The sequence below is a fragment of the Perognathus longimembris genome, chromosome 20, assembly GCF_023159225.1.
Source record: "Perognathus longimembris pacificus isolate PPM17 chromosome 20, ASM2315922v1, whole genome shotgun sequence".
Lineage (NCBI taxonomy): Eukaryota > Metazoa > Chordata > Mammalia > Rodentia > Heteromyidae > Perognathus > Perognathus longimembris.
In genome coordinates this window covers 39,616,191-39,640,161 of record NC_063180.1, presented here as the reverse complement: position 1 = coordinate 39,640,161, position 23,971 = coordinate 39,616,191, and the positions used below count along the sequence as shown (strand labels likewise).

General features: G+C 51.6%; 1 protein-coding gene and 1 long non-coding RNA gene across 2 annotated transcripts; one reads left to right on the top strand and one right to left on the bottom strand.

Moving 5' to 3' along the window:
• Window positions 1–1,624: 1,624 nt before the first annotated feature.
• Window positions 1,625–5,362, top strand: Magel2 (MAGE family member L2). Its single transcript, XM_048369050.1, has 2 exons — window positions 1,625–2,716; window positions 2,753–5,362. The coding sequence occupies exons 1-2, from the start codon at window positions 1,625–1,627 to the stop codon at window positions 5,360–5,362; spliced, it is 3,702 nt and encodes a 1,233-aa protein (XP_048225007.1).
• A 3,663-nt stretch (window positions 5,363–9,025) lies between these two features.
• On the bottom strand, window positions 9,026–14,193 carry LOC125338694. Its single transcript, XR_007208351.1, has 4 exons — window positions 14,122–14,193; window positions 13,887–13,953; window positions 13,049–13,106; window positions 9,026–9,331 (listed from the first exon to the last, which is right to left on the bottom strand). It is a non-coding gene; the product is annotated as an uncharacterized LOC125338694 (long non-coding RNA).
• Between the last annotated feature and the right edge of the window lie 9,778 nt (window positions 14,194–23,971).

Sequence of the window (23,971 nt, the reverse complement as noted above, 5' to 3'; positions counted from 1 at the left end):
AGAAACTTCCCCCCAGTTCATTCTGGGCCGAAGGGCGCGTGTGTGGTTTCGCAATGACTTAGATGGCTTCCGTTTTTAATCTGTCCATCTAACACTTCCCTTCTGTAAAACCTGATTTTTTTTTTTTTTTAACCCATGGGGTAGGTGTCTGTGGACTTGGGCATTTTTCACCCCTCATCTACTCTCTCTTATCCGTGTGGCTCTGTCGGTTTCCTCCATTCATGTATCTATTTTTTCCTCTCTGCGCATTTCTCCTGTTTCCTTTTGAACACCACCACGGTTCTCATTCATCCCCCCCCCCTCCTCTCTCACATTCCACAGGCTGCTGGTCTTTCATTGATTTCTGACATGTTAAAAAAATAATAATAATAAGTCCCGCGGTTGCTTTCCTCCCCTGTCTGCGCGCGGCTGGGCTTCTTCCCCCCCCTCCTCTGCCCATGCTCTCCGGCGCGCGCGCGCGTGTCAGGGGCTTGGCACGGAATGACCCCTTCGGCGGCGCCCCCTCCCTCCCTCCCTCCCTCCCGATCGGTGTCCGTCAAGAAGAGCTAATTGTGGGCAGGGGCGCGGGGCGGGGGAGGAGGTGGAGGGAAGGCGAGGAAGCCTGGACATGGTCCAGGAAAGAAAATAATAATAATAATAACAACAACAACAACCCCTTCTCGTCATCTGACTTGTGGAATGGCAGCCCCTCTGCGCACACCTCAATAATACCACCATATATCGATATATAGGTAGATATTGGTGTGAAAAGAGCAGCCGCCCCGTCGCCCCCTCCCCCTGCGCGCGGCCGGCGCCCCATCCCACTCGGCGCTAGTTTAACTCCCCAGTGCCGGAGAGCGAGCGCGGGGCGCAGGGCGCGGGGAGCCGGGGGTGGGGGGGGTGAAGGCGGTGGGGGGGGGGTGGGACGAAGCCTGCCCGGCAACTTCCCCCGGTCTCCTCCACCAGCCTCCTCCGTGCGCCCCCCTCCCCGCGCCTGACGTCAGCGCTCGGTTTCCGAGCTCCAAGCGCGCGCGCCCCCCGCCCGCCCGCCCGCCCGCGCCTACTTCATCCTGCGGCACGGCGCCGCTTCCACCCGCCCCCCCCCCTCCCCTTCCCTTCCCGCACAGCATAAATCGGAGCCCGCCACTCCGCCGCGGCGGAGAAGTCAGCCATGGAGAGGCTGCCCGGCCCGCCTAGCGGCGGCGCGAGCGGGCCCGGGGCCGGGACCGGGACCGAGAGCGCCGCCGCTGAGGCCGGGGCCGGGGATGGGGAGCCGGAGGACGGATCTAATGTCAGCCGGGACTTTGGTCGACGCCCCTCGGTCCTATCCACTAGAGGGGGTCGGGGGCGGGGAAGGGGCGGGCTCGCGCCCCTTGCCCTCCCACTCCTTGCAGCCGAGCTCTGCGGAGGCACCGGCCGCGCGCACCAGGTCCCCGGCACTCAGCACGCCGCCAGCTACCGAGCCACGTCGCCCTACGCGACCCGCTGGAGGAAGCGGCCCGGCAGCTGTCGGCGAAAGCGGCGCAGCGGCTGCCAGCAGCACCAGCAGCCGCCGCACCAGCAGCAGCCGCCGCCGCCGCAGCAGCCGCAGCCGCCGCAGCCGCCGCCGCCGCCGCCGCCGCAGCCGCAGCAGCAGCCGCGGGAGATGTCGCAGCCAAGTAAGAACCGGGGGGACGCCAGCCCTCCGCCGGAGGCCCCCAAGCCGCCCGGCTATAGCCGCCCCACGGTTCTGATGCGCGCCCCGCCCGCCTCCTCCCGGGCGGCTCCCGTCCCGTGGGACCCTCCCTTGGACTTGGCGCTCCCCCTGGCCGCCTGGCAGGCTCCCCAACCTTCCTGGGAGGCGGCCGCGGGCCCGCTGCCCGCCCCGGTGGCCTCGCTGGTCCAGCCTCCCGCGCTGGGGCCGCCCATGGTCCCCGCGCCCCAGCTCGGCCCGCTGGCCAAGCCTCCGACTCCCGGAGTCCTGATGCTGCATCCCGGGACCCCGCTGGCGCAGCAGCCGCCGCCGCCGCCGCCTCCGCCGCCGCCGCCGCCGCCGCCGACTCCGGGGGTCCTGATGCTGCACCCTTCCGCGCACGGAGCCCCGCTTCCTCCTCCTCCTCCTCCCCCTCCTCCGGGCACCCCGCTGGCCCACCCGCCACCTCCCGGGACCCCCCTGGGCCACCCGCCGCTTCCTGGGACCCCGCTGGTGCCCCCGCCACCACCGGGGACCCCGCTGGTGCACCCTCCCCCTCCAGGGACCCCGATGGGCCATCCTGCGCTTCCTGGGACCCCGCTGGTGCACCCTCCCCCACCGGGGACCCCGCTAGCGCACCCTCCGCCTCCCGTGACTCCGCTGGTGCACCCTCCCCCTCCGGGGACCCCGTTGGTGCACCCCCCGCCTCCCGGGACACCGATGACCCAGCCCGCAGCGCCGGGAGTCCTGATGGCCCAGCAGATGACGCCAGGAGTCCTGATGGTCCACCCGTCGGCAGCGGGAGCCCCGATGGCCCAGCCGCCGCCTCCAGCGGCCCTGATGACCCAGCCACCGCCTCTGGGAGCCCCGATGGCCAAGCCTCAGGCCTCGAACGTCATGATGCTCCCCCAAGGCGGGAGAGCTCCGATAATCCAGCCTCCCGTGTCAGGCGCGCCAATGGCGCAGCCAGTGGCTGCCCCGGCTCAGTCACTGGCTACCTGGGCCCCCCATGGCCAGCCTTTGGTCTTGCAAATCCAGTCGCAGGTCGTGAGGCCTCCTCCACAAGTCCCCCAGCTTCCTGCGCTGCCTCAGCTCCCTCAGCTGCCCCAATTGCCGCAGCCGCCACAGGTGCAGCTGGCCACACCCCCAGGCTGGCAAGCCAGCTCACCTGGGTGGCAGGCCACGCCCGGGGCGTGGCAGACCACGCCCTTGACCTGGCATACCACGCAGGTCACGTGGCAGGCCCCCGCCCTCACCTGGCAGGCGCCCCCCCCACCCCCGCCCCCCCCACCCGTCCGCCAGGGGCCCCCACCCATGCGTTCTGGACACACACCTATTCGGCCTGGCCCGGCCCCGGGGATGCGCCAGAGCCAAAGTACGGGGCGCCAGGGCTCACAGACACGCCAGAAGCCCCCCTCGATGCGCCAGGCGCCGCCACTGATCCGCCAGATACCCATCCGACCTGCCCCGCAGGCCATGGCGTCCCAGCCCCAGCTCTGGCACACCCTGCCGCCTCCCCCTCCCCTGCGGCAGGCCCCGCAGGCTCGGCTGCTGGCGCAGCAGGTGCAGGGGGCTCCTCAGGTGCCCTCGGCACCATCTGTTGCACAGGTACCTGTGGTGCTGCCCGCTGGCTCCCAGGTGCCCCAGGTGGACCCTGAGGCCGACCCTGAGGCCGCCTCAGAGGAGGAGGCCTCAGAGGACGCCCCAGAGGCTCTGCACTGCCCATCCATCATCTGGCAAGCCTCCAAGGAGCAGGCCGTGGTGCCCGAGGACCTGCCCATGTCGCTGGAGTACGAGGAGGTGCAGCAGGAGGAGGACATCGCCTGGCAGGCACCCAAGGCCTCCACTCACTACTGGCAGCCCGTGCCTGCCCAGGAGGCAGAGGAGCAGGTCCCCCCCGTGGTCCAGCTGGAACAGCAGCCCTTTCGGGGGGCCCCAGCCCCCCAAAAAGCCCAGCAAACTGAGCTACCCTCCCAGGAGGCCCAGCCCTCGGGCTCACAGGCAGAGATGCCCGCAGTGCAACTGCAACCATCCTGGGAAGGGTCACCCCCCGTCTTGCTGGGGGAATCTGAAGGACCCATAGAGGCAGCAAATTTTCCCGGGGGTGCCTCTGAATCACTTAGAACTCCAGGAGGAGAATCCAGGGCCTCCACTAGGGAGCATGGGGGCCCTTCTAGCGAACGCAGGGCCTCTTCGAAGGAGAAGAAGGGCCCTCCCAAAGAGCGCATGCTCTTCTGTGCTACCAGGGCCATGCCAGTCTCCAGGGCACACCTGCCACCTGCCTGGAGGAACTGGTCTGCCCCGGCAGAGGCCTGCCTTGCCACCCCCAGGTTCGCTCCACCTACCTCCAACTTCCGGGCTGCCTCTGCTAATGCCTTCATGGGCCCACTGGCCACCGTAACAGGCCCCGGGCCACTGCCTTTTGTTCTGCAGGACCCGTATGCCTGCATGGGGGCCCTGCCAGCCATCCAGTGGGTTCCAGAACCCCATGTGAATGCCTCGAGGACATTCAAGGCAATGCCCGCCGTCCTGATGGCGACCGCAGCTACCCCCCAGGCAGCAGCTGCCCCTGCCCAGGAGGACTCCAAGGGTGTGGAGCCACCACGTCGCCCGGGCAAAGCCACAGGGAAGAAGAAGCACCTGGAGCCTCGGGAGGACAAGGACAGCCACAGAGCAGCCACATGCGACTTGCTGGGCCTGCCATCATCCCGCGAGGACCCCAATTCCTGCGACTGGGAGGGACAGAGCTGTGCCCAGATTCGGGGTGACTTGGACTATCCCCATATCTCTATTTCTGGCTGGGAGGGCACCAATACTTCCAGGATCCTGAGTGGGTGGGAAGGCCCCAGCACCCCTTGGGCAGTGGAAGGTCCCAGCACCTCAAGGGCCACGGGGTACTGCAGAACCCCATTCTGCTCTCAGCCCTTAATCCGTGAGGCCTTCTGTCTCTCTCAGGGACCCAGAGCCACCCATAGGGGTCCCCAGGAGGCATTTGAGCCATTGCCTCCCGCAGATGAGAGAGCAGAACCACTGGTGCAATATCTCTTGGTCAATGACCAAGTCCAGGTGCCCATCCAGCACTCGGAGATGGTCAATCTTGTTCTCCGAGAATACAGAGATGAGTGCTTTGAGGCTCACTGTGCCACCAGGCAGCGGGCGTGTTCCTCTGGTCGGTCAAAGGGCTGCTGTTCCAGACACCGGCCGGAAGTGATCATGCAGAAGCTGGGGGAGTCTCAGGGTGGTTTTGTGGCCTCCAGCTTAGACAGGCCCAAGTTTGGCCTGCTGATGGTGGTGCTGAGCCTCATCTTTATGAAGGGCAACTGTATCCGGGAGAGCCTGATCTTTCACTTTCTCTTCAGGCTAGGGCTGGATGTCCGGGAGACCACTGGTCTCTTTGGGAACACAAGGAAGCTCATTCGGGATGAGTTTGTGAGGCACAAGTACCTGGAGTACAGGCGGGTCCCTTGCACTGAGCCAGCAGAGTACGAACTCCTCTGGGGGCCCCGGGCATTCCTTGAAACCAGTAAGATACTTGTGCTGAGGTTCCTGGCCAAACTCCACAGGATTGACCCTAACAGCTGGCCATTCCATTACCTGGAGGCACTGGCAGAGTCTGACACTGAGGAGGAGGAGGAGGAGGAGGAGGAAGAGGAGGAAGGCGATGACAATGAATCTGATGAGGAGCTTGGCAGCAGCTCTGCTGCTTGCTAAGATGTGTTACAGAAAGAGAGAGAGAAAGAGAGAGAGACTGAGAGATAAAGAGAGACTGAGAGAGAGAGAGAGAGAGAGAGAGAGAGAGAGATTCCTGTGGGTTGCGGGCCAGAGGCCACTGTGGGGAATAGGGTGGGGGTAATTTGTTCCTGGTGGGGGGGGGTTAAAAAAATTCCAGTACTGTGTATGTGATGTGAACTTGAAGTTTTCAACTTGACCGTGTACCTTGCCAAAGCTTTTTGTATATTCTTGTGTGCTGTTCATTGGGACTGGCTGCTGTTTCTCTTTGGTATTTTGTGGCCTCTGTAATTTTTTGTCAATGAGACCTGTGGTTCTCTGTAACGTATTCCCAGTGTTCTATTCTTGTATCAAGAGTTGTGCAGACTTTGTGAAACGAATCAACAAGTGAAACTGTTGTCCCTTCTTTGGTACAGTTTGTGTTAACTTTGTAATGGGTTTGTTCTTTGACTGTGAAATGACTCGTCAGTTAAAAAAGTATCTGGAGAAAACTAAAGATCTATATCTATATATAAAAAATATTCTTTCAGCATAAGATGGAAGTGTTTGTCTTTATTCTAATTTTCACCCTCTTAGGAGCCAAGTTTCATCAGGCTGTGGGAATTGGCACACAGATCAACATTACTATGCACAATAGTAAAAAGTATATACATATATGGTACAGTTTCCAAGAAAAGTAGATCGTGGTGGGTGGTAAAACATGAGATTTCCATTCAACACAAAGTAAAACTTTTACAACAGGTAAACTTGCACGTTAGCAGCAAGCCCACCTCCCCCGACTCCCTCCCCCCTTCCACCACTACCAGCAGGACCATAGCTAATTAAGCTCCTTAGCCACATGCAGAAAGGGACAAAGGGACCCTTGTCAGTCTGGTGGCCCACAGAGGGTGGGGGCAAGGGGGAGTGTGGGCTCACACTACCCAGGCTTAAAACAAGGAAAAGGAAAGCAGTCAAGGGGTTAGAGATTCCGGAGAGTGCAAGATGGGGAGACGGGGGCAGAAGGGGGCATCTGTGGTCAGCCCTTGGATAAGGGAGGTGTGAGGGGCAGAAGGAAGAGAACCGTGGGACTAAACTGGCCCAAGTGTTTAGGAGTAAGCTTTATGCACACACGCGAAGGTGGGATACAAGAAGGGACTGTAAATAGCGCACATTCCCACTGTTTGTAACTCCTGTCACAATCAAGAAACCTGACCCCCCAGCCCCCAGTGTGCTTGCATGCATGCCTGTTGCGCCCGGTGCGCCCGGGGGCTGGGGGGGGGGGGGAAGGGGGGGAGGGAGGAGGAAGGGGGAGCGGGGCAGAGTGGCTGGTGTGGAAATCTATGAGTTAATAAGTAGCAACTGTGGGTTTCATCTGCCATCTACTGGCCACTCCGCTGTACTACAGGCACCAGGGGTGCCGAGCCCTTTTTTTATGTTTTACCTGGATACACGTGCTTGTGGCTCACCGGTTGGCCCACAACCTTACCTACATCTGTGATCCAACGACTCCTTTCCCCACATAGCACAGGCCAAGTTGAAACCTCTTTCCAAGGCCAATCCAAGGGCCACTGGCCCTGTAGCACTGCCAACTAGGAACTTTGTGGGCCAGGGAATACAGAGAGTCTGTTTTTGTTTTTCACACGTCCCAGATCTGCTTGAACAAAGGTGATGTTACCAAGGTGCCCGTTGGGCCATGGCAGGTCACAGGGGGGTCCTGCCCTTTGAATTACCTTTAGTTATTTCTGATGACAAAACAAATGCTCACTGAAGATGACAGATACCCGAGACGTGTGGCCAGACCACAAGAGCAATACATGAAGCTCAGTTTCTTGCTTGGTTTGCATTTATTTATAATCTTTTTAAAAAATCTTTTGTGCCATTACTGGGGCTCAAACTCAAGGTCTCACACTTTTTTCCCACCCCCCAGCCGTGGGGCTTGAGCTCAGGGCCTAGATGTTGTCCATTGGCTTTTGCACTCTACTGCTTTGAGCCCACAGCCCCATTTCTGGTTTTCGGATGATTCATTGCAAGTAAGAGACTCATAGACTTTTCCTGCCCGGGTTGGCTTTGAACCATGATCCTTAGATCTCAGCCTCCCGAGTAGTTAGGATGACAGGTATGAGTTACCAGGGCCTGGCTAAGGTCTCACATTCCTTAGGCCTTTTCACTCATAGTTGACGCTCTACCACTTAAGCCACACCTCTTAATTCTGGCTTCTTGTTGGTTGAATGGAGTTAACAGTCTTACAAGATTTGTTTGCCTAGGCAGGCTTTGAACCTCAGACCTTAGATGTCAGTATTGTGAGCTAGATGGGATCACATGCGTGAGCCACCCAGTTTATTTATAATTGTCTATGGTTTACTCCTGGGGGGTCTTCACAAGGCTCCCTTTGTGCAGCAGTGTTTTAGAGTTTATTCTATGGGTTTGTCACTACTCCCGGGACAGCTGGGCTCACAGCCTCACAGCTGTACTGCTTCATTGTGCTGCTCACATAGAACCCTCTTCTGGACTCCCATCAGGACTAGGTCTTTCCTTTTCTTCAGTACTTTTTAGCTTACTTTTTTTTTATTGTTATTGTAAAGATGAGGTGCAGAGGTGTTATAGTTACATAAGTCAGGTAAAGAGGACACTTCTCTTTGGACAGCGTCACCCCTTCCCCTCGCTCTCTCCCATTTTCTCCCTCCTGTCCCCACCCACAAGTTGTAGAGTTCATTTCCTACATAGGGTCCAGTGAGGACCACGGCTGCATTTGCACACTCTTTCTCTCCCCATCTCCGTGCTCCCCTTTACCCTCCCAAAGACAGATTAATGAACAAACAAGGCAAAATGAAAGCAAAAACAACAACAAAGGGGGAGGGGGAACCCTCTTGTTTCTATTTCCTGGAGTTGAGTTGGATAAATCTTATTTTATATGATCAGAGGCGTAGAGGCTTTGCGCCTTTGTGTTCCTCCCCTAACAGTATCCTCTCCTTTGGCCTCACTGTGTGTGACTGTCTCGAGTCCTGTATTATTCATGTCCCTGTGTACTTTAGACCTAGCTTCCACATGTGAGAGAAAACATGCGCCATTGCTTGGCTTATGGTATAAGTCTTAATGTCCTTTAAGTAGTGCCAATAGAGGCAAGCTCGAATGTTCTCAAGTTATGAGCTATAAATGACAATAACCACAAAATAAATTTTCTATGTTACACATGGAAAACTACATAAGCTATAATGTTCCGCTAGGTTTTTAAAAGCTACTGTTATAAAAACAGAAGACAGAAAATAAAGACTCTACGCAAAACAGAGGGGAAGATATGGAAACAAATTTAAGACCCAGTGATTCGAAAGTATTAACAGGTAAATAAATGTAGCACAAATATTTTCTCATGAAATTGAGAAAAATAAAACTCTTATAAATGAATTGAAGGCATCAGGATGATTAATAAAAACAGGAAATTGTTGGGCACTGGTAGCTCACACCCCTGTCATGCTAACTAAATCAGGAGGCTAAGATCTGAGGATCACAGTTCAAAGCAAGCCTGGACAGGAAAGTCTATGAGCCTCTTATCTCAACTAACCACCTCCAAATTGGAAGTGGCACTGTAGCTTAAAGTAGTAGAGTGCTAGCCTTCAGCAAAAAGAGTTCAGGGACAGCGCCAAGGCCCTGAGTTCAAGCCCCGAGTTCAAGCCCCAGGACCAAAAACAGAAAACCAAAAAGCAACAAAAACTGATTTCCTTAGTATCTAAGGACAGAAATATTCCACCAGTAATATAGTTTCCACTAATTCTATTGGCATACCAAGCACCATAAAAGTACACGGAACGCTCTGTATGAATAATGTTATTATGAAAACCGCATCCATGTGCACTTCTGACAAAAGCATAAACAATCCTATTTACCCTGAAGTCAGTGCATCTTCAAGGAAATAAATCATTTTCATACATGTGGCCTAGAAATTCCTCGTCAGGGGCTGTATCGGGTGGAAGCAATCTGCAATAAAAAAACAAAGAAACAATTGTAAAGGAAATTGCTTATGGAAGTTGAGAAGACTTGGTAGTGATCTAAGGGTTATTGTGCTCCTATGAATTTCCACCTAAAAGACTGTCACTGGATGGAGGTGAGGATTAGAGAAGCTTCCCTTTAAATGTAGGAACTCTTCACTTAAGGGCTTGACTGGGTAAGAAAACTTGGCCAAGCTTGATAGAATAAACAAGCAGGCAAGCAGACAAACAGACAAAAGGACTCTCTCTCTCACCGGCCTCTCTGGGCTGTGGGGGTATTCATAGGGGAAAGGCAGGGGACCTGGCTTCAAAGTTATGCACAGCTGGGTTCTTTGGCTTTGCTCTAATCCCACCTGGTGCTACTTTCTGAGTTTCCAGGTAAGAGTACAGCCTGTTATAAGACAGGAGCCCCATTACCTGCATTGTCAGACAGATGTAAACTCTTGGGGTGAGGAATGCATCCTGTTGCCTCTCTTTGAAGCAAAGATGGCACTTCTATGTTTCTAAATACCGTACTACTTCTAAGTTGCCGTCACCAGGCCTCAGTTTCCCTAAGTTATCCAGCTTCATTTCCCCTAAAATGACCGGGCACCGGTGGCTCCCGCCTGTCATCCTGGCTACTTAGGAGGTTGAGATCTGAGGATTGTGTTTTTGAAGCCTGCCGGGGCAAGAAAATCTGTGCGAACTCTTGTCTTGTTAGCCAGGGGAAAAGTCAAAAGTGGAGGTGCGACTCACAGGGCAGAGCAACAGCTCTGATTGGAACAAGCCACACAAGAGGGAAGTTCAGGCCCTGGAGTTCAAACCTGGGTGTAGGATCAAAAACAAAAAGAAACAGACAACACTTTCTCCTCATCCAACCAGCAGTAAAAGCTGCAGCTGGTTAAAAGTGGTTCAACCCACAGAATGTTAAAAAACGAGCGCCGGGCGCCCCCTGCTGGACAAGTTCTGAACTGAAAACCTAGGTTGCCAAAGGAGGAGGGGATGCAGGGAAAGCAGCCCGGCTGAATACCTTTAAGACCCTTCCTGTTTGCTCTTATTCCCATCCTGGCAGCTACAGTGAAGAAGTGGTGTTTTAGGAACTAAAATTTGGCTTCAGCTGGTGGCACTGGTGGCTCACGCCTGTAATCCTAGCTACGCAGGAGGCTGAGGTCTGAGGATCAGGGATCAAAGTCAGCCTGGGCAGGAAAGTCCACGAGATTTTGATCTCCAATGAACCACCAGAAAACCAGAAGTGGCGCTGTGGTTCAAAGTGGTAGAGTGCTAGGCTTGAGCTAAAGAGCTCAGGGACAGCGCCCAGGCCCTGAGTTCAAGCCCCATGACTGACACAAAAAGAGAAAAAGGAGGGAAAACGAAGTGTGGCTTTCCCAGAAAGACTCTCCAGGACACAAAGCCAGTGTGTGTCCACTTTCAGGACCTAATTTTTCCTGAGTGCACACCATTTCTTATTTCTAAACCTCTCAAGAGTGATGCGGGACAAGTTTCATGAAGGAACCCAAGCCTCAGCCTCGCAAAAGAAGCATGGCAAAGGGCTGCGACACTCAAGTCCTCAGCGGTTCAGAAGGTGATCGCGGTTAACAGGTGGTATACAAGCTGGCTTACACCCAGGATACCAGCAGGAAGTGGGGGTAAAGAGGACTGAAGTTGGAGGCCAAGGAGATAGATAATAGATTAAAGAGAGGGGGAAGAGGGAGGAGAGAGATAAGGGGGAGAGAGAGAGAGAGAGAGAGAAGGTAGAGAAAGCAGGGCACTGGTGGCTCACACCTGTAGTCCTAGCTCCTCAACAGGCTGAGATCTGAGGATCAAGGCTGGAAGCCAGCCAGTCTGTAAGGCTCTTATCTCCAATGAACTAGGAAGAAAAGGTCAGAATTGGAGGTAGGGCTCACGAGAAAGAGCACTAGCCTAGAGTGGAAAACACCAAGGGAGAGCTGAAGGACCTGAATTCAAGCTCCAGTGTGGATAATAATAATAATAATAATAATAATAATAATAATAAAGAATATTCTACAACTAGGATTATCCCTTTGAAACTGGAATGTTTTCATTCAGCATTATGTCTTTGGTTTTGGTCCAAATTATTGCATGTGTCAACAGTTAATTCCTTGTTAACACTGCTAAAATATTTACTTACAAAGGCTATTAACTAAAACATTTTGTATGATCTCCAGTTCCGAGCTATTCAATAATTGCTATGAAAATACCAGCACCTGCTTTTCATTATTGTTGTACTAAGAATCAGACCCAGGGGCTCATGCATGCTTAAGCAAGTACTCTCCCACCAAACCACCCCCCAGCCCAGGTTTTTATTTTTAATTTTTTTTGTCAGCCATGGGGCTTGAACTCAGGGCCTGGGAACTGTCCCGGAGCTTTTGTGCTCAAGGCTAGTGCTCCACATCTCTACCTCTGATTTTCTAGTGGCTAACTGGAGTTAAGAGTCTCATGGGGCTTCCCTGTCCAGGCTGGCTTTGAAAAGTGATCCTTAGATCTCAGGAGTAGCTAGGATGGTAGGCATGAGCCACTGGAGCCTGGCTTTTTGTTATTGTTGGTGTATCCTTGTTTTCTTTTTCTTTCAGATTTTTCTGTAGCCATCAATTTTCAGTTGTTTGTTGACAAATGAGTATAACTGCTGTCTCAACATCTTCAACACCATCACCATCATCATAATTGGTTTAAAGAAACTACTAAACTATTTTCTAGAGTGGCTGTATACATTACACTGCATATTAAGTACAAGTTCCCTTTGCTAATTTTCAGTTGGGCATCCTTAATACAGTTCACTCACAGAGAAAAAACAATTTTTAGTTAGGCCAAATCTCCTTCTACTGGTTATTATCTTTATATGCACTGTGCTTTTGGTGTCACACAGAATTCTTCATTGTGTGTGTGTGTGTGTGTGTGTGTGTGCATGTGCATGCATTCATTTTTGTGCTGGCACTGGAGCTTGAATTCAGGGCCTCATGCTCTCCCTATAAAATCTAATGAAAAGGGGACTGGGGATATGGCCTAGTGGCAAGAGTGCTTGCCTCGTATACATGAAGCCCTGGGTTCAATTCCTCAGCACCCCACATATATAGAAAACAGCCAGAAGGGGCGCTGTGGCTCAAGAGCTAGAATGCTAGCCTTGAGCAAAAAGAAGCCAGGGTCAGTGCTCAGGCCCTGAGTCCAAAGCCCAGGACTGGAAAAAAAAATCTAATGAAAAGCTTTTCAGATGTTGTAAGCTGGTGGCTCACGCCTATAATCCTAGCTAAGGTCTTGAGGATCACGGTTCAAAGCCATCCCAGGCAGAAAACAAAATCCCGGAGAATCTTATCTCCAATTTACTAGCAAAATGTCAGAAATGGAGCTGTGGCTCAAGCAGTAGAGAGCTAGCCTTGAATGAAAAAACTCAGAGACAGTATCCAGACTGAGTTTAAGTCTGAGACTGGCACAAAAAGGACAAAGAAACAAACAAATAAATAACTCATATCTATAATCCTTGCTACTCAGGAGTCTGAGATCTGAGAATTTCATCCCTACCCAGCTTGGGAAGGAAAGTTTGTAAGACTCTTAGGTCCCCTAAACTACAAAAGAAAAACAGAAATGGAGCTGTGGCTCAAGTGGTAGAGCCCTAGCCTTGTGCAAAAGAAGCTAAGGGATATTGCTCAAGCCTTGAGTTCAAGTCCCAGGACTGGTACTAAATACAAACAAACAAACAAACATATACACATACCTTAGACTGTATGCCTACCTTGAAGATATCACTTTGAAACAGGATAAATTGAGGAAGCCTGGTGAAGGCAAGACAGAAATACAGTATTTAGAAACAAGTGCCATCTTCCCTTTAAAGAAAGACAACAGGGTACATCCCTTCCTAAGGGAATGCATTCCTCACCCCAAGAACCAACATTTATCTGACCAGATGGATGCTTTCCTGAGAAAAAAATCTTTCCTCAAACCTAAGCCACCTCCTGCTCCAAAGGCGGATAACAGGGTGTAAGTTATTAAAGTAGGTAACCGATAAAAGAGAACACCATGCGGTATTCAGGCAGGAGAGAAAGTTTATTACCGAACTTCTGGCCCGTAGCCAAGATGATGCAAGGTGGGAGACTGGGGGCGACAGACACCCTCCCCATATCTGGGGCTGGGGGTGGAGAGGCGTGGCCAGGTGGATTAAGATGTGACCTCAGGGAAGGGGGAGGTAACTGCCTCCAGATATGGCGGTTACCCAGGTAACTGGGTGGGGACTTAACCAGGTGGGGGGCTTCTGCAAGGGGCCCTTCCGGGCTGGGCGGGCCTTACCCAGGGCTCCTCTTTATCTGAAGGGTAAGGATCTGTTTTGTGGCAGGCTGCAGTCTTACCTGGAAACTCAGAAAGTAGGACCGGGTGTGATAGAGCAAAGACACAGCACCCATGGGCGAATAACGTTGAAGGCAGGGCCCCTGCCTTTCCACTATAAAGGCACAGAGAGCACCCTCGCTGAGCGTGTGCCCCTCCCCTTCTGGGTGGGTGTCTGCTTTGGTCTGCTTGGCTGCCTGTTCCTCCAATGCAGCTCTGCCAAGTTTTCTTACCGTCACCGTGACCCATCCAGAAATTCTTATTCTGAGATCCAAGTCAAGGCCCCTACGTGAAGGGTTCCTACATTTAAAGGGAAAGGGAGACCTTGGTAAATTTCTGAAGCTGGAGGGAAATAAAGACCTTAGTAAATTTCTGAAGCTCGAGCTGACAATGTGGAGTCACAAATCCCATCTGAACAACCTCAGAAGTGGTTTCTGGTTTCCTGCCCCGGCAGTGCAGCTCTTTTACCTGAGGGTAGTCCTGTATCCACCAAGGGGACCCAGTCTCTGGACCTTGCTCTCTTAAGGTCCCCTCCCCAGGGGGATTCTAATCGCCTCCCCGGGGGGAGGGGGGCGCTTAGGCTTTGGTTTGGATAAGGGTCCTTTGTCAGGGGCTGGCCTGAAGGACTGCCTTGTTAGGGAGATAGATCTGGATACATTAGCAGGGTTATTTTGAAGTTCTGATCTTCCTAGTTTCCTTAGCTGGGGGAGGGGGGATGGGGGTTGGGGGTTGGTCCAGGATGCTCAGCAGAGGGCGGCGAGCAGCCGAAGCATGAAGTGACCCACATCACTCTGCCAGTCAACAGTCAGAGGCTGAATTCTTCCCCTCTAAAAGCAATCAGAACGATACAGATGAAAAGTAGACAGGTGTGGCAGCCAAAAGGCTTGGAAACCAATCTCTACAAATATTTCCAGCTGATTTCTGGTAAAAGCATGAAGACAACCAATTGTGAAAGAATAACCATTTCAGTCAGGAATGCTGGAAACATCAGTCTGGGTGACATCGGAATCATCTCCGCCCCCCCCCCCGCCCCCCCAGCTTTTTTTGGCTGGTTGTGGAGCTTGAACTCAGGGCCTGGGCACTGCCCCTGAGCCCTTTGCTCAAGGCTGGTGCTCCATCACTTTGAGCCACAGTGCCACTTCTGGTTTTCCGGTGGTTCACGGGAGATAAGAATCTCATGGACTTTCTTGCCTAAGCTGGATTTGAACCCTGATCCTCATATGTCAGCCTCCTGAGTAGCTAGGATGACAGGCATAATTCAAATGTTATAGGACCTAGAGCAGAGTCTTTTAGGCTGTGAACCTGTTCAGTCTGCATGAGGTGTTGTGTACATTATTTTCCCCGGGCCGCAGCTGGTTTTCTGTACTTACATAGCCTGCAGCTGTGAACGGCATGCATTCTGGCTATAGTTTGTCAGTTAAGCGGGGTCACCTTTGCCACCTCGTGGCCACTCTGTGAAACAGCAGCTCTTTCTATTTCCCCGAACTTGGCAAAGCCCTTCAGTCTCACGGAGGCTGGAACTCCTATGCTGCCCTCTGCTGGTTACTACGCAAACTAGCAGCTTTGGTGAAGTCATCTCAAGAAATCCTCAAAAAAGATTTTAAATGAGGATTGCGGATGGTCTACACATACCCAGAATACAGAACAGGATCCAGAAGCCATGTAAAGGCAGTGGTAGTTGTAAAGGTTGAGTATCCCTTATCTAAAATGCTGGAGGAAAGAACAGTTCTGGATTTCACATTTTTTTTCTGAGCATGGGGCCCTAGAGGGTTAATTTGTTTCATATGTATCTTTTGTGAGTGTTCCAAGGGTATCTTTTGTATTTTCTTTTTAGTTGAAGACTGGGCTCGAATTCAGTACCTGCTACTTTTGCTCATTGACTTAATCAACTGAGTCATGTCTCCAACCCCTATAAGGACATTTTTGTTTTTGTGTCAGTCATGGGACGTGCCTTGTCCCTGAGCTCTTTTGCTCAAGGCTTTAGCACTGTACCACGTTGGGACACAGCTCCACTTCCAGTTTTCTGGTGGTTCATTGGAGATCACAGATATGAGCCACCAGTCCCTGGCTCTGTCCTTTAGCTTTTTATGCTCATGGCTGGTGCTCTGCCACTTTAGCCACAGCTCTACTTCTGGCATTTTGGGTGGTGAATTAGAGATGAAGGCCTCACAGATTTCCTTGACCAGGCTGATTTTGAACCATGATGGTCAGATCTCAGCCTTCTGAGGAGCTAGGAACACAGGTGTGAGCTACTGGCACCACCCAGCCCAGTAGAGTGATTTTTTTTCCAGGTGCCCTGTTGCAGAAACAGACAGTGAGAAGTAAAACTGCACTGTACATATGGAGTAGTTTCTCCACCCTCTCACCAAGGAAAGTTCATTTCATAACTTGGATACCTTGGAGAGAATGGAGGGAACATAGGGATGTAGAGCTAGGTACCTGTGGTTCATGCCTGTAATCCTAGCGACCCAGGAGGCTGAGATATGAGGATTGCAGTTCAAACCCAGCCTAGGCAGGAAAGTCTGAGACTCTATCTCTAATTAATTCCCCAAAAGCCAAAAGTGGCGGTATGGCTCAAAAGTGGTAGGGCACTAGCTTTGAGCAAAAGAAAAAGAAAAAGAAAAGAAAAAAAAGGGGACTGGGATTGTGGCTTAGTGGTAGAGTGCTTGCCTAGCGTGCATGAAGCACTGGATTTGATTCCTCAGTACCATATACACAGAAAAAGGCAGAAGTGGTGCTGTTGCTCAAGCAGTAGAGTGCTAGCCTTGAGCAAAACAAGCTCAGGGACAGTGCCAAGGCCCTGAGGGCAAGCCCCAGGACTGACAAAAAAGAAAGAGGGGCTGAGAATATAGCTTAGCAGTAGAGAGCTTGCCTTGCATGCATGAAGCCCTGGGTTCGATTCCTCAGTACCACATAAACAGAAAATGCTAGAAGTGGCGCTGTGGCTCAAGTGCTAGAGTGCTAGCTTTGAACAAAAAGTGATGTACAGAGGGTATAGATTCATACTTACAGCAGTGTGTACATTTCTTATCAAACTTGTTGACTCCTCCCTTGGAGGAGTCATATGTCGCAATTTAAAAACATATTCGAAGGAAACATTAGCCTAGGACAGCATCTTTTGGACAAAAAACACAAAAGTGCCATCATAAAAAAGAAAAAAAAGCATGACATTACAACAAACTAAAGAGCATGCACAGTAAAGCAAATTGTGAACAGTAAAATGAAATCCTATATAACGTTGAATATACAAACTGTGATATCACGGTGTGTTAACTGAGTTAAAGGCTGGGTACCGGTGGCTCATGTCTGCAGTCCCAGCTGCTCAGAAGGCTGAGATATGAAGATGCTGGCTTGAAGCCAGCCAAAGAAGAGAAGTCCTTAAAACTTTTATTAGCACTCAACCAGCAAAAAGGCAGAAGTGGAGGTGTGGTTCAAGTGGTAAAGAGCCAGCTTCAGTGTAGAAGCCAAATGAGAACAAGAGACCATGAGTAAAATTTTTAAAATCATGGCCTGTACTCAGAAGCCTGATATATCTGAGGATCTTGGTTCAAAGCTAGCTCAGGCAACAAAACCTTGTGACTCCAGTTAGCCAGTGAAAAGCCGGAGGTATGGTTCAGGTAGCAGAGCACCAACCATAAGCCGAAAATCTGAGCAGAAATGTGAAGTCTTGAATTCAAGTCCTAATATCAGCAAACACACACAAAACCATCATGCCTCTGTGTCATTTTTCCCACAAAGTTTCATCTCATGTTTATGGTTACATCTCATGTATAGGTCTTTACCCATTTTGACTCTTCACCTGTGATGTAAAACAACACTTTTGCACGAAAACAATTCATTTCCTCCAACACTATTTATTGGAGAGAATCCTTTCCCGATGACACCTTTATAAAAAGTGAATTGACAAGCCAGTGGCTCACACTTGTAATCCTAGTTACTCAGGAGGCTGAGATATGAGGATCATGGTTCAAAGACAGCCTAGACAAGAAAGTCCATGCGACTCTTTCTGCAATGAACCACCAGAAAACCAGAAGTGGGGCTATGGCTCAAAGTGAGAAGAGTGTTAGTCTTGAGGAGAAAAGTTCAGAGATAGGCCTGGAGTTCATGCCCCAGCATTGACGCAACAAAAACAAAACAAATTGTTCACAGAGGCCATTTCTCAGCTCACTCTTATGTTTGATTGGTTAAGGGCCATAAATATAGCAATACTATGCCCTATTAATATTCTGTGTAGCATGGTTTCATTTTTACAATTATATTCAAAAGTTAGAAGTGGGCCGGGCGCTAGTGGCTCACACCTGTAATCCTAGCTACTCAGGAGGATCTGAGGATCAAGGTTCAAAGCCAGGGCTGGGAAGATGGCCTAGTGGCAAGAGTGCTTGCCTCGTATACATGAAGACCTGGGTTCGATTCCTCAGCACCACATATATAGAAAAGGACAGAGGTGATGCTGTGGCTCAAGTGGCAGAGTGCTAGCCTTGAGCAAAAAGAAGCCAGGAACAGTGCTCAGGCCCTGAGTTCAAGCTCCCAGACTGGCAAATAAATAAAGTTATTAAAAAAAAAAAAGAAGCAAAGCCAGCCCAGGCAGGAAAATCCATGAGACACTCATCTCCAATTAACAGCCAGAAAACTGGAAGTGAACCTGTGGCTCCAAGTGGTAAAGTGCTACCCCTGAGCAGGAAGGTTCAGGGCCAGCACCCAGGTCCTAAATTCAAGCCCCATGACCCACCAAAACAAAAAGTTGGAGGTGGAAAATGTAGCAAGGCAGTTTCCTAAGGGTTCTTCCTCCTGCGGCTCCACGCATTGAGGTAGTCCCTAACCCAAACCCAGAGGACAACCTCCCAAGGCATGAGTGGCTCTCAGGAGGCACCCCTGGGTCTTCAGGGAGCTGTGGGTGCTTGTGCCCACAGTCATTGTTTGGGGCAAGGTGCCAATGAAGTCATCATCCTCAAAGCTGTTTAGGCTGGAGTGCTAGCAGATAGTAGAGTACCGTTTCCCACTACCCCTAGCTGGCAGCGTGCCTCTGCACGTACAGAGACTCTGCTTTATTTTTGTGCTAGACACGGGGCTTGAACTCTAGTGGAACAGGCCAGTATTTGTGGGTAGATCAATCAGTCCACAGCCAGAGCACTGGGGTGCCCACACTGGAAGGAAGGAGACAGGCAAAGGCTATGTGCTAGCACAGTGCGGCTAGATCCATTCCAGGAAACTTGTGATTGTAGGGAAACTTCCAAAACGGAATCATGGAGTACATGGTCCCAACATTTTAGTGCATATCTCCGATGAAGAAGGAATTAATGGAATGCCTTGGCAATGCACCTGGGAACACAGCTGGCGAGGCCTTGACCTGGATTTGGAATGTTCAGGAAGTTTGTACAGACTTGGCGATTTCTTTTATCTGCCTATGATAGTATTGAAATGAGTTTTCAGGGACAAAAGTATTAAAGGATGAGAATGAAAGGAAACATGTACTTGTAGCCTTTTCTTTGCCCAAAGAGGTGCCCCAAATGGGTTCATTTTGTAATCTAGTATCTTTAATGCCCACTGTTCCATCCAAATAGCCAAGTTGTTGCCCACTGCCTATAGAAACAGAAAGCCCCACGAGGCCCCATTCGAGCGTCTCTCGCAGCAAAAGCCAATTGTAGTAAGCTTTGCTAGCTGGGTCTAGGACATCCATGAAGTGCCTCCCCTCCCCCGCACCACACAGTGAGGAGGGCAGCTGGGGGGAGGCCTCTGCTTGCTCAAGTCACTCCAGCCATTCTGCAAGTCAGAAAGGCCAGGTTCTGCCCTCTCCTGCAGATAGGATTTCTACCCACGTGGAAGCTTCAGCTGTCAAGCTGGAAATACCCCACCCTCAGGCAGAAGGAGAATGTGAGTTTACAAGATCATATATTGGGGGGGAGGAGGAGTACTTAACAATCACCCAAGAGAACCCCAACAAGTGGAAAGAAGCAGGTGCACAGTGCCCCAATCCGGGGCAGCTGGTTAGGACTGCAGCTCCCTCCTGACGCATGCTCTGCCCCGGCTGTGGACAGGTCCAGGCTGGGAGATGGGCGAGAAGCCTCAAGTGGCGCTAAGGAAAGCTCCCCGTTGTGATTCCTGCTGCAGGGGAAGGAAGCACAAGCAGGCTCAAGGAGAAGAGACACAGGAGCCAGGAGCCTTCAGGCTTGAAAAGCCCCAGGAGATGTGGAGGTTGACTGTTGGGGACATGCAAAGGAAAAAGGGGGTTCCCCTGCCGCTCTGGGAATGCCTTTGGAGACCACTTTGTTTCAAGTTTAATCTCCAGCACTGTAGAATGGAACAGAACGGAATAGCACAGAATAAACAGCACAGAATAATGGAACAGAAGAGAATGGAATAGAACCAAACAGAACAAACAGAAAGAATAGAATAAAACACAATATAGGCTGGGTGCGGGTGGCTCACACCTGTAATCCTAGCTACTCAGAAGGTTGAGATCTGAAGATCACAGTTCAAAGCCAGCCTCGGCAGGAAAGTCCATGAGAGTCTTATCTCCAATCAACCACCAGAAAAGTGTAAGTGGTGAGGTGGCTCAATGTGGTAGAGGGCTAGCTTTAAGGGGAAAAAAACAAAACAAAACAACCCAGGGACAGGGCCCACAACCAATAACAACAACAATGAAAAAAGAATAACAGAACAGAATGAAATGGAATAGAAGAATAGGACAAAACAGAATAGAGGGCTGGGAATATGGCCTACTGGCAAGAGCGCTTGTCTCATATACATGAAGCCCTGGGTTCGATTCCCCAGCACCCCATATATAGAAAATGGCCAGAAGTGGCGCTGTGGCTCAAGTGGCAGAATGCTAGCCTTGAGCAAAAAGAAACCAGGACAGTGCTCAGGCCCTGAGTCCAAGGTCCAGGACTGGCAAAACACACACACACACACACACACACACACACACACACACACACACACACACACAAATTGACAGAAACTAGAATCAAACAGAAGAAAATAAAGGTAGGACAGGCTTTTGGGGCCAGCTCCTAGGGAATCTAGTCAGTCTCATGTCACCAGCACAATGCCAGAAGTGGTCGCAGGGGAGTGTGAAACCAAACCTCCAACGACAGCATGAACTAAGCATCCCACAGGCAACCATGGGCTTTGGTGACCACGTCAAGAGGAACTGGTAAAACCATGTTGGCTGTGCCAATGGCGGTGAAGAAGCAACCAGGCACCTTTTATGATCATAAATGGCAGTATCTGAGGCCAGAGCTTTTATTGAACAGACATACCATGGTAGTCTGCAGTTATTCTTATTTATTGAGGCCTTACGCAGTCTGATGGGGCCCCTGGATGGGGCCACAGGCATGGCGCCCTCTAGAGGGCGGATGGCAGGGGGGGCACCATGTCACCATTCCCTCCAGCAGAGCCAGGGGTCTCACTTGGTCCCCAGCTTTGCATTTGCATGCAATGGCCACCAGCAGTGGGGGCCACTCAGTGAACTGAAAGCCAGTGGTGATACAGGGCCACCTTTGTACAGGAACTGTGGTGCTGGCAATGCCCTGGAAGTGACAACGGATCCCTCCCGCCTACTTGTCACAATTCCCAGAAGAACCGTGACTCTGGCTCTGACCTCTAATAATGCTGACTGGGAAGGCTTGTGAGGGGTTTTCTAGCTCCATGAACTGTGGAGTAGAAAGGGTTCACTGAGCCAAGGAGCTGGAAAATCACTAGGTAGCAAGTGATCTTACATGTCACCATGGACTCCGTTTTTATTAATGGCACTGTGGGCTGGGCTCCCAGTCCTGCTCTAGGCAGGAGGCGCTGATGTGCAGACCAGACCGGAAAGTGCTGTCTGTATCCCTGGAGCTCCCTGGCTGTCAGTTCTATAAGGGAATGAGTTATCTTTCAGGACAAGTGATTACAGGTGCTTTCCTAAGGGTGACACTGCCTCCCCCTTCTCCACTCTTTCGTTATGGGTCTGCCTCCACCATCTGATCGTTCTACAACCTTTGTTTGATATTACATTTTGTTTTTGTTCTGGGGCTTGAACTCAGGGCCTGAGTGCTATCTCTGAGCTTTTTCGCTCAAGGCTAACACTTTACCACTGGAGCTGAAGCTCCACTGTTTTTTTTTTTTTTTTCTTGGTGGTTAATTGAAATTGAGAGTCTCATGGACTTTCCTGCCTGGGTTGGATTTGAACTGTGATCCTCAGATCTCTGCTTCCTGGGTAGCTAGGATTATGGCATGAGAAACTGGTACTTGGCTAAACTGCATGTTTTAGCATTTCTATTTATTTACTGTAAACCCTCAGATGGGGTAGTTCAGAAATCTGAGGATCTTGTAAGAATTCAGCCCAGAGAGTTTGGAGCGCCTGCTAATTGCCCCATTTCAGTGGGAGTTAGCAGTAATTTGGGCCCTGTATTAATAAACATATGGTAAAAAGCAGCCAGCCTCCTTGCATGAAATGATTTTCCTCTATTTTTTTTTCTCTCTGGACAGTGGCTATAAATTCTGGAGCTATATTAAGGTCTCAAGGGCATTTGTGCCTGTCATAGGGGACTTTTTTCTTGACAACTTAATGGCGAGGTGACCAGACTGTCCCTTTCACAGGAAGCTTGTGGATGGGCAAGTTCTAGTCTCTAGCATGATCTTTGTCCCTCTTCCTACCTGTTATGGATTCTCCAGGGAGCACTGACTCTGGAGTCTGGTTTGAGGCAGAGAAGAGGCAGCAGAGCCACACAGGAGACACCCAGGCTGTATTTATCACTTACAGACCCAAGGCAGGAGAGGGCAGCCTGCTCAGCCACACCGCGGCAACAATGGGAAACCGCTCTGTGATGGCTGCATCTGCACACCAGCACACGCTCAGTCAGTTCTGTGAGAGAGGGAGAGAGACAGGGAAAGGAGGAGGGGGACAGAGAAGGGGGGAGGGGGGGCCAGGGAAGAAGAAGAGGAGAAAGGAAGAGAGGAGAAAAGGAGGGGGAGAGAAAGAGAGAAGAAAGGGAGGGGGAAGGGGGAAGGGAGGAGGAGTGGGGGGAAGGGAGGAGGAACTGGGGGATGGGAGGGGGAGTAGGGAGAAAGGGAGGGGGAGCAGGGGAAAGGGAGAGGGGCAGGGGGACTGGGAGTGGGAATGGGGGACTGGGAGGGGGAGCACGGAAAGGGAGGAGGAACAGGGGAAAGGGAAGGGGCAGGGGCACTGGGAGGGGAGCAGGGATAGGGAGGGGGGCAGGGAAAAGGAGGGGGAGTGGAGGACTGGAAGGGGGAGCAGGGGACTGGGAGGGGGTGAGGGGGAAGGGAGGGAGGGGGGACTGGGAGGGGGGCAGGGAAAGGGAGGGGGAGCAGGGAAAGGGAGCGGGCACGGCAAGGGGAAGGTGGAGAGGCTGAGACCGAGGCCAAGGGAGGGAACAGGCCTTTGTTGAGCTCAGGGGCTCCCAGGCAGGCCTTCTGTGGGAAGATCAGTGAGTGCGCTGAGAGCAAGCACGCCTGGGCTCTGATTCCAGAACAGCACCCAGGCACAGAGGAGCAGCGGAGCGTGGTCACTGCGGAGGGAGTATCTGTGCCTTCCACATGGGTGCAGGCTTTCGGGAACAAGGCAAGCATGCTGCATCTGGCTGACACACAGAAGTGTGTGCAAGGCAGTTATTCCGATAAGCTGTGCTGAAGAACTGGGAGGAGGCAGAGACATGCAGTGTGAGGGAGACTGAGCTTCATTCGGCTATCTTCAAACCCGATGCCAGGGCAATGTAAGATCCTAAGGACGCAGTGCATTCTCAATGTCCCTCTGCACAAAAGCTCTAAGAAGGATTCGAGGCCGGGCGTAGGCTCATGTCTATAATCCCAGCTACTCAGGAAGCGGAGACTGCAGTTTGGAGCCAGCCCAGGCAGGAAACGCTGTTAAACTCTTATCTATAATGAATCACAAAATGCTGGAAGTGGAGCTGTGGCTCAAGTGGTAGACAGCCACAGCTTTGAGTGGAAAAAGCTAAGGGACAGCTCCCAGGCCGAGTTCAAGCCCCAGTATCAGTACAAAAAGAGACATTTGGATTTCTAATGGTGTAAAACTTCTGGTGTTGGCATATACTTCCTGAAGCATGTGAATGGCCCCGTGTGGATTCCATGTCCCCTTTAGGGGCAGCTGCCTCTGTCTCCCTCAGATGACGGAGCAGAACTCACCTGGGTTTGGGCCCTACCGTGTAATAGAAGCAGACCCCTTCAGGAAGCCTGGTGCTGTCTGAGCAGGCTGCACACACAGCACAACTGGCACATGGGAACGACATTTTATATTTCTTTAGCAATTGGCTTGCGTATTTCTTTTTTCTACTACTTTTTTTTTTTTTTGCCAGTCTTA